This window comes from Quercus robur, chromosome 2 (genome assembly GCF_932294415.1).
Source record: "Quercus robur chromosome 2, dhQueRobu3.1, whole genome shotgun sequence".
Taxonomy (NCBI): domain Eukaryota; kingdom Viridiplantae; phylum Streptophyta; class Magnoliopsida; order Fagales; family Fagaceae; genus Quercus; species Quercus robur.
In genome coordinates this window covers 96,691,026-96,704,898 of record NC_065535.1, presented here as the reverse complement: position 1 = coordinate 96,704,898, position 13,873 = coordinate 96,691,026, and the positions used below count along the sequence as shown (strand labels likewise).

The 13,873-nt window shown below is 35.5% G+C and overlaps 2 protein-coding genes across 4 annotated transcripts; both read left to right on the top strand.

Moving 5' to 3' along the window:
* Positions 1 to 921: 921 nt before the first annotated feature.
* LOC126716072 (protein FAR1-RELATED SEQUENCE 11) lies at positions 922 to 7,189 on the top strand. 3 transcript variants are annotated; one of them, XM_050417025.1, is made up of 4 exons: positions 922 to 1,059; positions 2,991 to 4,003; positions 4,612 to 5,055; positions 6,079 to 7,189. In XM_050417025.1, the coding sequence occupies exons 2-4, from the start codon at positions 3,026 to 3,028 to the stop codon at positions 6,715 to 6,717; spliced, it is 2,061 nt and encodes a 686-aa protein (XP_050272982.1). In that variant the 5' UTR covers positions 922 to 1,059; positions 2,991 to 3,025; the 3' UTR covers positions 6,718 to 7,189. The 3 variants fall into 3 exon arrangements, with proteins under 3 accessions (XP_050272982.1, XP_050272983.1, XP_050272984.1); XM_050417026.1 differs by having other exon boundaries at positions 923 to 1,059; positions 2,997 to 4,003; XM_050417027.1 differs by lacking the exon at positions 922 to 1,059 and adding an exon at positions 1,108 to 2,442.
* Positions 7,190 to 10,568: 3,379 nt separating this feature from the next.
* Positions 10,569 to 13,307, top strand: LOC126716071 (uncharacterized). The gene is made up of 4 exons (XM_050417024.1): positions 10,569 to 10,719; positions 11,282 to 11,376; positions 12,608 to 12,712; positions 12,801 to 13,307. The coding sequence occupies exons 2-4, from the start codon at positions 11,332 to 11,334 to the stop codon at positions 12,906 to 12,908; spliced, it is 258 nt and encodes an 85-aa protein (XP_050272981.1). The 5' UTR covers positions 10,569 to 10,719; positions 11,282 to 11,331; the 3' UTR covers positions 12,909 to 13,307.
* Positions 13,308 to 13,873: the final 566 nt, after the last annotated feature.

Below are 13,873 nucleotides of genomic sequence, written 5' to 3'. Positions count from 1 at the left end.
GGGCCTGTGGCCCATCTGAGGATGCATATCCGTCCGAGGAGGCCATGTCAAGTCACAAGGCAATTGCAGAAGGGGGGTGGTAGTCAATATCACGAAGGTAGAGTTCTGTATCCGTTCGAGGATGCCATACTCCTCGGCAGTATGCGTCCGAGGCCAATCAGGACGCGGTCTTGTTGCAACCAGACCTCAGAATTATGTAACCACTAAAGATAGGATAACAGACCAAGGGTAAAAGAAATAAGGCAAACAAATATCTATAACTACAGCTGCCTCCGCATTAATTATCTCTCAACCAACTCTCTGGTCGCATTAATGTGGAGGTGATACCTGAACAGTAAGGAGGCAGCCTTACAGCTACCCATAGGAAGTTCCAAGAGGTGCTAGATGGGACAGAAAGAAATCCTCTGAACCCAACCTACACGTGTGCGGTGAGGATGGAACACAAAGGGTAGTATATAAACTGAAAGAAGAACATGCAAGAGGGGATCGGGACAGAAAAGGAAAGAAAGAAAAACACATACAAAAGAAAAAGAACAAAAAGAGAGAAAAAGAACTATATCAATTACCAAAGAAAACGATTGTTGTGCCACCTCTAGGCCTTCAATATACGTAAGGGTGAATCTTTTTATTATACAAAAGTTAGCCTAGTTCTTTACACCCACGCTCTATAAATCATATTGTTTGGGTCTATTTACGTGCGAACCCAGTATCGTGTTGAGTCGTTACAAATCGTGTCGGGTCGTTACAAATCGTGTCCTTACAATAAAATATTGAGGATGTAACGTCTTTTTTTTGAAACCTCAACCAAACCTTTGTGAAAAAAAAAAAAAAAAAAAAAAAAAAAAAAAAAAAAAAAAAAAAACCTAGGAAAAGTGTTTGGACATGCGTATTATAGAGTCCTAAAAAGTGGGGGAAGATGTTTGGGAACAAAGGAAGGAGGCGTCAGATAGTAAAGTGCGCAGGGAGTATAAAAAGGCTTTCATCACCTCCCAGCGCATTTTAGGGCAACTCCCAATTTCCCAATCCACCTCACCTGGATTGCTCCCATGAATTCAATTGGTACCATTCTCTTATCTTTCTTTAATATTTTCCTCCTCTTAAAACAGTCTCTCTTTCTCTCTCTTTATGTATATGTGTGTGAATAGACATGGTTATTATATCTATAAAAGTAATGTTTGTCTCTGTTTCTAATTTGGAGCAATATATGCAGCCAGAGGCTCTTAAAAATGAAGTCTTCATGTGAATTTCTGTGTGAAACACAAATCCCATTTTGGATTTTCCATTTCTGATAATGGGTTGTCCTCAATTTTGCAGAATGTGTTAGTAATTTGATTGAACTGAGTTTTATATTGTATATGTTTGTGTGTGTTTATGTACATTATGTGCAGACAAAGTCTGTTAAAAATGAAGTGCTCATCTGAAATTTTTGTGAGAAACACAAAGCCCATTTTGGAGTATTACATTTCTCATAATGGGTTATCCTCAATTTTGTGGAATGTGATTGACTTGAGTTGTATGTATATATGATATGTGCAGTTAGAGTCTCTTAAAAATAATTTTCATTTTGAATTTTGTGATAAAAACAAAAACCATTTTGGCTTTTCCATTTTGGTAATGGGTTGTCCTCAAATTTGCAGAATGTGTTAGGAATATGATTGATTGAGCTGAATGTGTATATGTTTTTGTGTGTCTGTATCCAATATTTACAGTCAGAGTCTATTAGAAATAAAGTGTTTACGTAATTTTGTTTGTAAGTAAACACAAATCCCATTTTGGGTTTCCCATTATTGATAATAATTATCCTCTCGCATAATGCATCAGATATGTGATTGAATTGAGCTGTACATGTACATAATGCATGTGAAAAAGAGCTAGAGTGGCAATCTAATTCTGAGGTAAAATGGAAAAGTCTGACAGGATTGCACAGAAATCAATAGATGGAAATTTCATTACAAACGATTGGTGTTTTTTGGTCTTTCTTCAGGAACTCAAAGATGTAACTATAAGATAAGAGTTTAGCTTGAATGAAACCTGAACTGCGAAGTAACATTTGCGGATATGTTTTTGAAAGTTGATCAACAAGCAATGAACTCAGCTTACTTTTTAAATTATAATTATTATAAAACCTCGTTGCCCTCTGAATAGGTCCAACATAAATATTGAGTCTGTTCAAATAAGAACTTGACTCATATTTGGAATTTGTGAGGGCATATGACATAATCAACTTCCAAGTTCTTGCATTTGTTTACCCGATCTCTCAATACAATTGTGTGAATAGGAAGATTACAACTTGTGCCTTTAGGGCTACCAGTTTCAATTTGCTAGCTTTGACAATCACTGAGATTGTAATTCCAAACAAACAAAGCAGTGAGTGTATTGAATTACAATGGAAAAGTGGATGGTCGGTGGATGCTTGAAATGTGAAGCGCCTCTAAACTTCTGGTACATATGAGAAATCCTCTACTTTGCTGAGGTTATAGCCTTTAATTACTTAAAAGTCCATATTCCTCACTTTTGTAGGATTTGAGGAAGCATGTTAACGTTTAAAACCTGAAAAAGAATAGTGTGATACTAAATTGGTGACTTAACTATCTGAGAAATCTCAAGAATTATTATTTTTGTATAATGAGTGTTGTTATTTTAACCAACAACATGCCTTTTATTATTTATTTATTTCCAATGAAAATCTGGAATTTATGTGTAGGAAAACTGTTTTGGGTTGATTATTTAATCATCAGCATCATCATTACTGGTTTTTTTCTATTATTTTCCCTTTTTTCTTGGTTGTTGACCAGCATTTAGATTAGTTGCCAGTTACTGTGAATACATGTGTTCATATGTTGTTATGCCCCTTATATTTGGTGTGGCTCAATTTTTTATTTTCTTCTCTGTTCTATGATGCATCTTTCCATCTGTTGGGACTGGTTTGGCTAATCAAGGCTTTTGGTTTTTTGTTTTGTCTTGTTTTTTATATTTCCTTTTTTAAAAAGACATAGGGTATTGAGTGGTTTAATGAGAAAGTATAATGTCTGAAGAGGCTGGACCGTTGTTGGTGGTTTATGATGATCCCTCAGATCAACGATCTTTGTCCTTGGACGATACCAGTAGCACTGAGGAATCACCTGATGAAACTAGGCTCTCCCTAGAAACCACTAATGATGCAATTCCATATATGGGGCAAAGATTTGCTACTCATGATGCTGCTTATGAATTTTATAGTGAATTTGCAAAGCGATGTGGCTTCTCAATCCGGCGTCACCGCACAGAGGGGAAGGATGGGGTTGGTAAAGGACTCACTAGACGCTACTTTGTCTGTCACCGTGCTGGCAACACCCCCATCAAAGCCTCAAATGAAAGTAAACCTCAAAGAAACCGAAAATCATCTCGTTGTGGATGTCAAGCGTACATGCGAATAAGCAAGTCAACAGAATTAGGGGCTTCAGAATGGCGTATCACAGGTTTTCTAAACCACCATAATCATGAGCTCTTAGAACCAAATCAAGTTCGTTTCCTTCCTGCATACCGGACCATTTCAGACACAGACAAGAGCAGAATCCTTATGTTTGCCAAAACAGGAATTTCTGTGCACCAGATGATAAAACTTATGGAGCTTGAGAAGTGTGTGGAGCCAGGATATTTGCCTTTCACTGAAAAGGATGTTAGGAATTTGCTCCAATCATTTAGGAAATTAGATCCAGAAGAGGAGAGCATAGACTTATTAAGAATGTGCAGAAACATTAAGGAGAGAGACCCCAACTTCAAGTTTGAGTATACACTTGATTCAAACAATAGGTTAGAGAACATCACCTGGTCATATGCCTCATCTGTCCAGTCATATGAGATCTTTGGTGATGCAGTTGTGTTTGATACAACACATCGCTTGACTGCATTTGACATGCCGCTTGGGATATGGGTTGGAATGAATAATTATGGTATGCCTTGCTTCTTTGGCTGCGTCCTTTTGCGTGAGGAAAATTTGAGGTCGTTTTCATGGGCATTGAAGGTAATAACTGAAAGTAATTATGGGTTTTCCCCCCTAATCTGTCACCTTATATTGCACATGTGACTGCTGTAAATCTTAATTGAACTATTCAATCAATTGCTTTTCTCGTATGAGGCATAACCAATCAAAGGGCTAATTGAAGGATAGAACATAGAATTTGAATTTTGAAGCTGGATGTTTAGGATAGCCAGTTAGGTTTTGGACCATGCACAAAATAATGCTGGTCGATTGAGTTTTCACATGAGGGAATTCTGTAATTGGGACTTGATATTCTTTATGTTACAATTATAAATGATGGGGACCAGTCCAAATGGTCACTGAGCATCTACTTGTCTGATTGGTAGTGGACAATTTGTATGAAATTGGGACTCTCTTTTTTCCCCAATAAATGCTCAGTGAGCACCTCCTGGTATTGTTCAATGCCTATTGGTCTGTTGTTCCTGTCATCCTAATTGGACAAGGCATTATATTTAGTATGAAAATTTCTCTTCACTGTTGGGTAATATATTGCACATGCTCACATGCATTTCCTTTTTTTAAATAGCTTCACTGATCCCAATTTGACATTGGTGTTTATGTGTTGTATTGTATATATGGAACTTTGGAAGGCATTCTTGGGGTTTATGAACGGGAAGGCTCCGCAAACAATTCTAACTGATCAAAATATGTGTCTCAAAGAAGCAGTAGCCCTTGAATTGCCTATGACGAAACACGCACTTTGCATATGGATGATTGTAGGGAAATTTCCGTCCTGGTTTAATGCTGTACTGGGAGAACGTTACAATGAGTGGAAGACAGAGTTTTTTCGAATCTATAATCTGGAGTCAATTGAGGATTTTGAACTTGGTTGGATGGAGATGGTAAATTCCTTTGGGTTGCATGCTAATAGGCATATAGCCAACTTGTATGGGTTGCGCTTACTTTGGGCACTACCATTCTTGAGAACCCATTTCTTTGCGGGAATGACAACGAATGGCCAGTCAAAGTCAATTAACGCTTTCATTCAAAGATTTTTGAGTGCACAGACCCGGCTTGCACACTTTGTTGAACAAGTATGCTATCTCTTTTACTATTGGCCTATTGCTATTTATTTAGATTAAGATATTAATATTTTGCTGTTGTTTTTTATTGTATTCTCAAGTCATGGTCATGATTCAGAGTGCGTAGTGAGTACAATGTTCCACATTTTACTTGGTCTCACTTAAAGATTTTGAAGTGCTGTTAATTCAGGAGTAACTTTACAAGAGTATTAGCATATGAAGGTCCTATAATTGATTATACTTTTTGTGTAGGCTCTTATGAAATTTATCTAGGCAAGCCCCAGTGTTCTGTCCCTTTTACCTAGATGCTGGTGAAACAGAAATGCTTGGAGATTTTCCAGCACTTTACTTATTATGTTCACAAGGTTTTGGCCTGTTGTTTTTTTCTCCACAAAACCTTATCAAAGAAAAGTAAAAAGAAAGATAGTAACAACTACAAAGAAAGGAAGGAACAGTTATTAATGTTCCTAATTAAGCTCTAAAAAATTATATTGAACCTGTTAGCCCCTGCCTTATTGTGGTGAACGCACGTGTAACCTAGTGAATCTGAAGATGCCAAAACGTAGGGCCCTTCAGAAACTGAATCATGTCAAACAGACAAGTTGTATTGAAGGCTGTATGGTGAGCAAAAAGAACTACTCTTTTGCCATTCACCAAAGGTAGTATTGGCTGAATTGATGTGCAATTTATCCTAATCCCTCTAAATAGTGCCTACTTGTCCTTACCCTGAAGTATTTGTCATACCAAGACTATCATATTAAATAAAGTCTTAATTGCCACATTATTGAAAAGTTGATTTTAATATTGATCTCCATGATTTGGGTTACTTTGCTCCCCTTTTTGATGCGGTTATGGGCTATTCATTATGTATGAAATTCGCAACTTGTTTCTGGTTTGTTAGATTGATGAAAAACCGTCTAAACAGTAAAAATGATTCAAAATTATTGGTTGGAAAAAATTTTCTTTCCTTATTAATTGGGATTTGGGCTTAGTTAAGTTTTTTCCTTCTTATTAAATTAAAACTTGCACAAGCAGGCAGCAGTTGCTGTGGATTTCAGAGATCAAGCTGGAGAACAACAAACAATGCAACAGAATCTCCAAAATATTTGCTTGAAGACAGGGGCCCCCATGGAATCCCATGCTGCCACTATCCTCACTCCTTTTGCCTTCTCTAAGCTACAAGAACAACTTGTTCTGGCTGCCCACTATGCATCCTTTCAGATGGATGATGGTTTTCTTGTAAGACACCACACAAAAGCTGAGGGAGGCCGGAAAGTCTATTGGGCTCCTAGGGAAGGCATCATCAGTTGCAGCTGCCATCATTTTGAGTTTTCTGGAATTCTCTGCCGGCATGCTCTTCGAGTTTTCTCAACAGGAAACTGCTTTCAGATACCAGATAGGTATCTTCCTATCCGTTGGCGCAGGATCAGTACACCTTCTGCAAAGCTTTTTCAGAGTACTCCAAGTGATCATGCAGAAAGAATTCAGATATTGCAAAGTATGGTATCCACTCTTGTAACAGAATCCGCCAAGTCCAAGGAGAGGCTAGATATTGCAAATGAGCAAATTTCCATCCTTTTATCTCGTATAAAAGAGCAGCCAGTTTCATTACAAGGTATGAGAGATGTGTCGTCCGTTCATGAAGTTTTTGATTCAAGAATATACCAAAAATAGTTAGCATAGTGTTGAATTCTCGTGGAAAGCAGAGGGAAACACGGTGGAAATTATCACAGAAAGCAAGTTTGGGGATTTGTATAGCAAGATTTGAGAGGAAAGCTTCTTTTGTTGAAGGCTTGGGGCTGAGGTTCTTTGTATGGCATTTTGAGAGTTTTGGTACATACATATAATTGATACAAGTTGTCTTTTGTAGACACCATATAAAAAGCCTCTCCTTTGCATGGTGTTTTCACGAGGGTTCCAATATGTACAAAATATATAGAAATATCTTTGTGTCTGTATGTATATTGCTGTTTTTGTGGTTAAAAAGATTAGCTCATTTTGGCATTTAGAATTATGATACAAGAAAACCATATGTTTAGAGGACGTGGTGTGTAATTCATCCCAAAATATGTAGTGTGTCTTGATGCAACTGAAGGATTGAAAGAACTTTGTGTCTGTATGAACATTGTTGTGTTTTTGGTTAAAAGATTAGCTCATTTTGGAATTTATTAGTATACAAGAAAAATATATTATTAGAGGAAGTGGTGTGTAATTCATCCAAAAAAAAGTAGTGTGTTTTGAAGCAACTAAAGGATTGAGTTGAAGATGGTTCTTTTCTTCTTAGAGTGCAAGCATTCGTTTATTTATTTTATCCATCTTTTTGTTGTCTTGGAGTAGGTTGATAGTTGACAGTGCTGGCTTAGTTTTCCATTAACTTGGCTAGGGGTGTTCAAAAATTGCACCAAAACCACCCGCAAAATGACATAACCACACCGCACTATATGTAACAATGCATTGTACCACACCTTCTCTATATATTAATAATTTAATAACACTGGTTTTCAAAAAAAAAAAGGTTTAATAATCCAAGTAAGTGTTGATTGGGAAAGCCAACCCAAAATAAAAAAAAAACTAGTTTAATAGTTTAAAACTTGGCCCAAAACAAAAGGAAAAATCAGTTTTGGGCTGGGTAGGAAAAGCTTAAAATTTGAAAAATATACTGATTTCAAACTGATCAAATTGCATCTTATACATCTCACCATACATGTGATCGCAAAAATGAGGTGTAGTGTGGGGGTTTTTTTAAAAATTAACCATAAAACACATACTATATCATAAGTTAGACCACGTTTGAAACATATTGCATTTCTAACAATTCGAGCTCAGTAGACTCGATTTACCTAGGAAGCTGACGTGGAGAAACTAGAAAATCGAGTTTACTGAACTCGATTTCTATACATAGAAATCGAGTTTAGTGAACTCAATTTCTGTGTACAGAAACCAAGTTTAACAAACTCGGTTTCTGTACATAGAAACCGAGTTTATTAAAATCGATTTCTATGTATAGAAATCCAGAGAGCTCATCTTCTGCTCAAAAAATCCAGAGAACGCAGGCGATGAAACCCAGGCGCCGATTCTGACCAAACCCAGGCGCCTGAAGCTTCATCGTTCGCGGCGGCGATTCTGACCAAACCCAGGCGCCTGAAGCTTCAGGCGGTGCAAAACGCAGAGATCGGACGTGTCTCGCCGCCGCGAACACGTCCGATCTCTGCGTTTTGCATCGCCTGAAGCTTCAGGCGCCTGGGTTTGGTCAGAATCGCCGCCGCGAACGATGAAGCTTCAGGCGCCTGGGTTTGGTCAGAATCGGCGCCTGGGTTTTCATTCGTTGCTTCTTTCTTCTTCATTTTGAACTCTCCGTTGCTTCTTTCTTCTTCGTTCTTTGGATTTTTTGAGCAGAAGATGAGCGTTCCCTGGATTTTCTATACATAGAAATCGATTTTAATAAACTCGGTTTCTATGTACAGAAACCGAGTTTGTTAAACTTGGTTTCTGTACACAGAAATTGAGTTCACTAAACTCGATTTCTATGTATAGAAATCGAGTTCAGTAAACTCGATTTTCTAGTTTCTCCACGTCAGCTTCCTGGGTAAATCGAGTCTACTGAGCTCGAATTGTTAGAAATGCAATATGTTTCAAACGTGGTCTAACTTATGATATAGTATGTGTTTTATGGTTAATTTTTTAAAAAACCCGTAGTGTGGTTATGGTTTTGGCTAAACTCTAAACCACACCGTAAAGTATGGTTCTAAAAATGGCCCAAATTCGCACTGTACCACGAACACCCCTAAACTTGGCTATACAATAGATGGAAAAGAAAGGCAAAGAGCAGTAGGAGTTTTGATTGCATAGCATTAGAGTTTTGCAACATATTTTTCTGAGGAGAATTTGGTTTTCTTCTACAAAATCCCTTTCATTTGCCAGAGGTTTTGTTTTTTCTTTGCTTTTGAGTATCGGATATACAATTAACTCTTTTTATGAGTTTTTTTATTTGGCTTTCTAATGTTCTCACGTACTTAAGAAAGTCAAAAGACATGTTTCAAAGTTTTTCTTCCAATCGAGTAAGTTTAATATGAATGGATCTAATGGTTTGACTATGACATTTTCTTCTACTTGATGCTGTTTCACACGAATTATCCAACTTCCAAAATCATTGGTATGCCATATGTGGCCTAGATTCAGGCTCTTTCTTGGCCTTATAGAAGATCCAACATTTACTAGCTACTTGTTTGATCTGGAATTAATTGAGACTCCTATTATCAATCTTTTCAATCCAAAATGAAAATGGAAGAAAAGTTTATATTAATGCACCAGAGATATAATCTAAATTCCCCATTAATAATTTGTAGTAGATGCAAATGATATGGTGTGTGTTCTTTCCATATGTTAGAAATTGAATTGCACTTCTTTATTGAGCATGCAAATGATATGCTTTGAGCGAAACCAATTCTTGGCGTATGATGGGCAGTGTGTGCATGACCTGAGTACATCTTCATTGAGGCATGCTAATGAATCTGCTATCATTAACAAATCCATCTATGACTCAGTGTTTATGAGTTACAGAGAACAATCCAAATAAAGGCAATCTTTATGAGTAATAACCTTCTCATTGTAATTACCACTGTCATATGCATGACCAAGCCCATAAGGGCCACTATGTCCCTATTTGATCCCTTTGAATTTTTCTTCCCTCAAAGAAGTATGATTTATTTTAAAAAAAACACATTTCGGTCCTTCAAAATTTTCATTTTTTAAAAATGGATCTTTAGATAAAATTAAACTTCCAAAATTTTTAGAGAAGGTAAATCAGGGTTCTTTTTCATTCAACATTAAGAAAATACACCAATTTTCTTTTCTCTTGCTTATAAAATATTATTTTGGTGCTTAAAATTTGTATGAATTTTGATTTTCATTCCTAAAGTTTAAAAAATTTGTTTTTTTTTTTAATCTCTAAACTATTGAAAATATTTCACTTTCTGTCATTAAACTAAAAATAAAAAAGGTTCTTTTCTCATTCATAAAATATTGATTTTTGTCCCTATTATTATCTCTAAACTATTGATAAAAAGCATTTTACAAAGTTTAATAACAAAAAACGAACTTTTTGACAAGGTTTAGGAAAGAAGATAATATTTTAGCCTATAAATTATAATTACACAAACATCATAGATGAACTTAAGAGCATTTGCATTAACTTGTGTAAAAATTTCTATCTATTTTAATATAAAAACCTACTTTTTCTATTTTACATAAGCATTTTTCTAAACACCTCATATTATATTATTTATTTTACTCAACATTTCATTAAAATATATTTTTTTATTTGTTTCTCTTCCTTCACATGCAATTACCATCATCTACTCGCTTCCTTTATCATTTCATAAATAAACTAAATGCAAATAAAATTAAATACAAAATAAATAACATAAATGTAAATTTACACCGGTAATAAATTTATAAATTTATCCAATTATAAATTCAAATATTTTAAGCAAAAAATTGTAAATTTATTATTCCTTTCAAACATAGACTAACACAAAAAAAAAAAAAAAAAAAAACTCTCTCATTCATTCTCTCTCTCTCTCTCTCTCTTTCTGCTCGTTTCTGACGTCTCTCATTGTCTAGCTCCTCAGACTCTCTCACCATTTCCTTCTCTCTCACCGTACCTCCATTTGCCAGGTATACACTCTTCTCTCTCACAGCTTTGGCTCGTCAATAACATCTTATATTGCCTGAAACTTTGTGTGTTGCTCGATGATGCAACAAATCTTTTTTACTCCTCACAATTGCTTTTTTTTTTTTTTTTTTTTTTTCCTTATTGGGTTTTGGTGTATGATGTATCCTTTTCCATTTCTATTGTTTATGTGTGTGTGTATGTTCTTAAAAAATCTGGGCTTTGTTCATATTTGTGTGTTTGCTTTCTCATTGGGTTTTGATGAATAATTGACCTTTCCATTTCTATTGCTTCTATATGTATTAACAAATAAATAAATTGGGCTTTGCTTTCTTTGTGTGTGTGTGTGTGTTTTTTTCTCCCAATTTTTTATGTGCACTTCCAGATTTTCTATTGTTAATTTGTGCTATGTGAAAAAAATGGAGTATATTACCTTTTTATTTTTTTTATGCTTTTAATTTTCTTAGGAAGAAAATGGAGGCGGAATGTGATGTATATGGTTTGTTTTCATTTGGTGAAAGTTGCATTTGAATGTTGAAATATTTTTGTTGGTGGTTGCTGTTGCAGGGGGCTACAGGTTGAATTTGATTTTAATTGAAAGATAAAAAGAAGGGAGAATGCATCCCCCGTTAACGCTACACAAGCACCCAATGTGCACTGAAGTGAGTCCATCTTCGCCTACTAGCTTTACTTGTTACTTGTTATTCACAACTAAGTATATGTTATGCTTATAAGTTTCTTGTTTTTAATATTTATTTTCGTGGGTTTAACTTGAATGACTGGATGCATATATGCATTTGTGCATTTTCTTGGTTATTATTATTATTATTTTGGATGAATAGTTAACTTTTCATTTAACCAAAGCAGCCCGGCTGCACTACAGTTAAACCAAACAAAACAGCCATTAACAAAAAGAAAACAGACAAGCTAAATTCAAATCATTGAATAATGCAAGGCAGCCTCCACACACAACACAAATCCCATTTTGGATTGAATTCTTCATTCTTGTTTTTGTCACTGCTCTGCCCCTCACATCAGCACGGATTTCTTTCAGCAGCATCTCTTCACTGTTAACTTGACCATTGTGAAACTCTTTCATTTCTATCCTTCCAAATGTGATATATTGTAGCTTGCCATGCTTTGCAGATAGTCTGTCTTAAACCATTTTCTTTCAACTTGTTAACTGCCCAATCTAGCTCATCATTCCATCCGCTTATTGGTCTGTCAATGAGGCTTTTTTTAAGAATCTGCTTCCGAATTCTCTGGATTACAGAACATTCATAAAACAGATGGTCCCTTGATTCAATAATTCTTCTTCAGAATTATCATAGAATGGATACATTATAACCCCATTTTAATGCCTCTCTTTAGTCCCTATCCTGTCTAGAATCACTGGAAAAGTTGAAAGGACGTTTTGGGAACAAACCTGGAAACCACATAATCCTCCACCACCATACAGTAGGCTAAATTTGCTTGGTTGAAAAATATATATATATATTTATAGGGAGGCACTCAGCAAACAGGATGGCTTGGAATGGGAATTCTACTTCAATGGGGTTTCCAAAGCCCGGGCAAGGTGGTGGTGTCCACCTCTGAGGGCTATATATATATGAATGGTTGGGATATGGCTAGAGTTCAATAAGGGGGAATGTGATTTTGTGATGAACACCTTATCATCAACTGTGAGCAGGAGAAGTCAAAATAATTTGCATGGGAACATTTTTAAAGTGACCTGTCTTTTGCATCACTAACCATGAAAGTTTGTGTTATAATTTTGATTATCATGTTTGGTTCATTAGAAACTTTCCATTCTTTCAAATCAAGTGGTGTTGGAAGATGGCAAAGAAGCGGATAAGTGTTTGGTCTGACTGATATATCATCTGATTTGTGCAGATTATTGAAGAGTTCCAGAAGTGCCATATAGACCATCCTATTGGAAAATTCTTTGGCGAATGTACAAATCTCAAAATAAAGCTTGATCGTTGTTTCAGGGAGGAAGTGAGTTTTTTATGGATCTCAGTTTCTCTTTGGTTTAGGTCTTTATTTTGTAATTCCTTTGTATTAAGATCTTTCAAAATTTTGACAGAAAGCTATAAAGCGGAAAACAAACTTTGAACAGAGTAAGATATTGAAAGAGAGGCTACAAGCTCTTAGGAAGGAAGCTTCTGAGGAGAATAATTTTGTGCAATCGTAATGGCCAAGTGAGAGAAATTGTCTTCATTACCAAATCGAGGTTTGACATGATGCCTTCTAGAAAAATCCTGCAAGAATATAATGATGCAGGAACAAACTATAGTTTGCTGGCATCGTGCAATTTGGTTGATATTTTGTTGCATGTGATGTTGTCAAGATGTTTACTCATTCCGTTGAACTATGAGGAAAATAAGATATTATTTTGTATAAGAATTATTAATTTAGACCTTGGATGCTTAACATGGAAAGGTTCTTGAAAATCTTAATTTTGTTCCTCCAAAGAATTGTTAATTTAAACACTTGTATTCCGAATAAGATCAATAACTTATGGGAAACTCCTCTTGGGTTTTCTAGTTGTCTTGGCCTCCTCCTGGATAATGTAGATGTATTATTTGTGTTCTGTTGGCACATTACGATATTTAGTGAGGTTTTCTGTCTATTAAAAGGCATCATCAATACAATATGGTATCAGAAAGATATATTGAGAACGAAATCAATATGAAAATTATGTATTTCCTGCTTTGAACTGTTTACATTTGTTGTAAAAAAGAATTTGATCTTATTGCGTAATAGGAACATTTGATAATTATGCATGAATGACTTTCACTCAGTTCTGTTTTTGCAACAAGATTATCACCAGACAACATTTCAATTCCCTGATTTACTTGCATCTCAGGAGACAAAAATGCTCCTTTTGACCTGTTCAGTAAATGGATTCCCTGGTAAACAAACAACACTTTGGAAATTTAAGAAGCATTGATGTTCAGAAAAGTCACTGAAAATACGGTAGGACACTTTGATCAGAACACTAGGAGGTATCAAAGAAACGAAAGGGCTGATTGCTAAATAGATACAGATATGTATAGGATATATTTATCTAATACACTCTTAAATGAAAAGTAATAGTTTTTATTTTATTTTAAATAAAAGTAATAGTTCCATTTTTTTATTTTTTATTATATGATC

What these genes read in the sequence shown, in the direction of transcription:
- LOC126716071 (XM_050417024.1), top strand. Translation starts at nt 11,332, where the DNA reads ATGCATCCCCCGTTAACGCTACACAAGCACCCAATGTGCACTGAA. An exon ending in AGCACCCAATGTGCACTGAA is followed by an intron (nt 11,377 to 12,607) that starts GTGAGTCCATCT and finishes TGATTTGTGCAG; the next exon opens with ATTATTGAAGAGTTCCAGAA. An exon ending in ATCGTTGTTTCAGGGAGGAA is followed by an intron (nt 12,713 to 12,800) that starts GTGAGTTTTTTA and finishes AAATTTTGACAG; the next exon opens with AAAGCTATAAAGCGGAAAAC.
- LOC126716072 (XM_050417025.1), top strand. Translation starts at nt 3,026, where the DNA reads ATGTCTGAAGAGGCTGGACCGTTGTTGGTGGTTTATGATGATCCCTCA. An exon ending in CGTTTTCATGGGCATTGAAG is followed by an intron (nt 4,004 to 4,611) that starts GTAATAACTGAA and finishes GAACTTTGGAAG; the next exon opens with GCATTCTTGGGGTTTATGAA. An exon ending in TTGCACACTTTGTTGAACAA is followed by an intron (nt 5,056 to 6,078) that starts GTATGCTATCTC and finishes TTGCACAAGCAG; the next exon opens with GCAGCAGTTGCTGTGGATTT.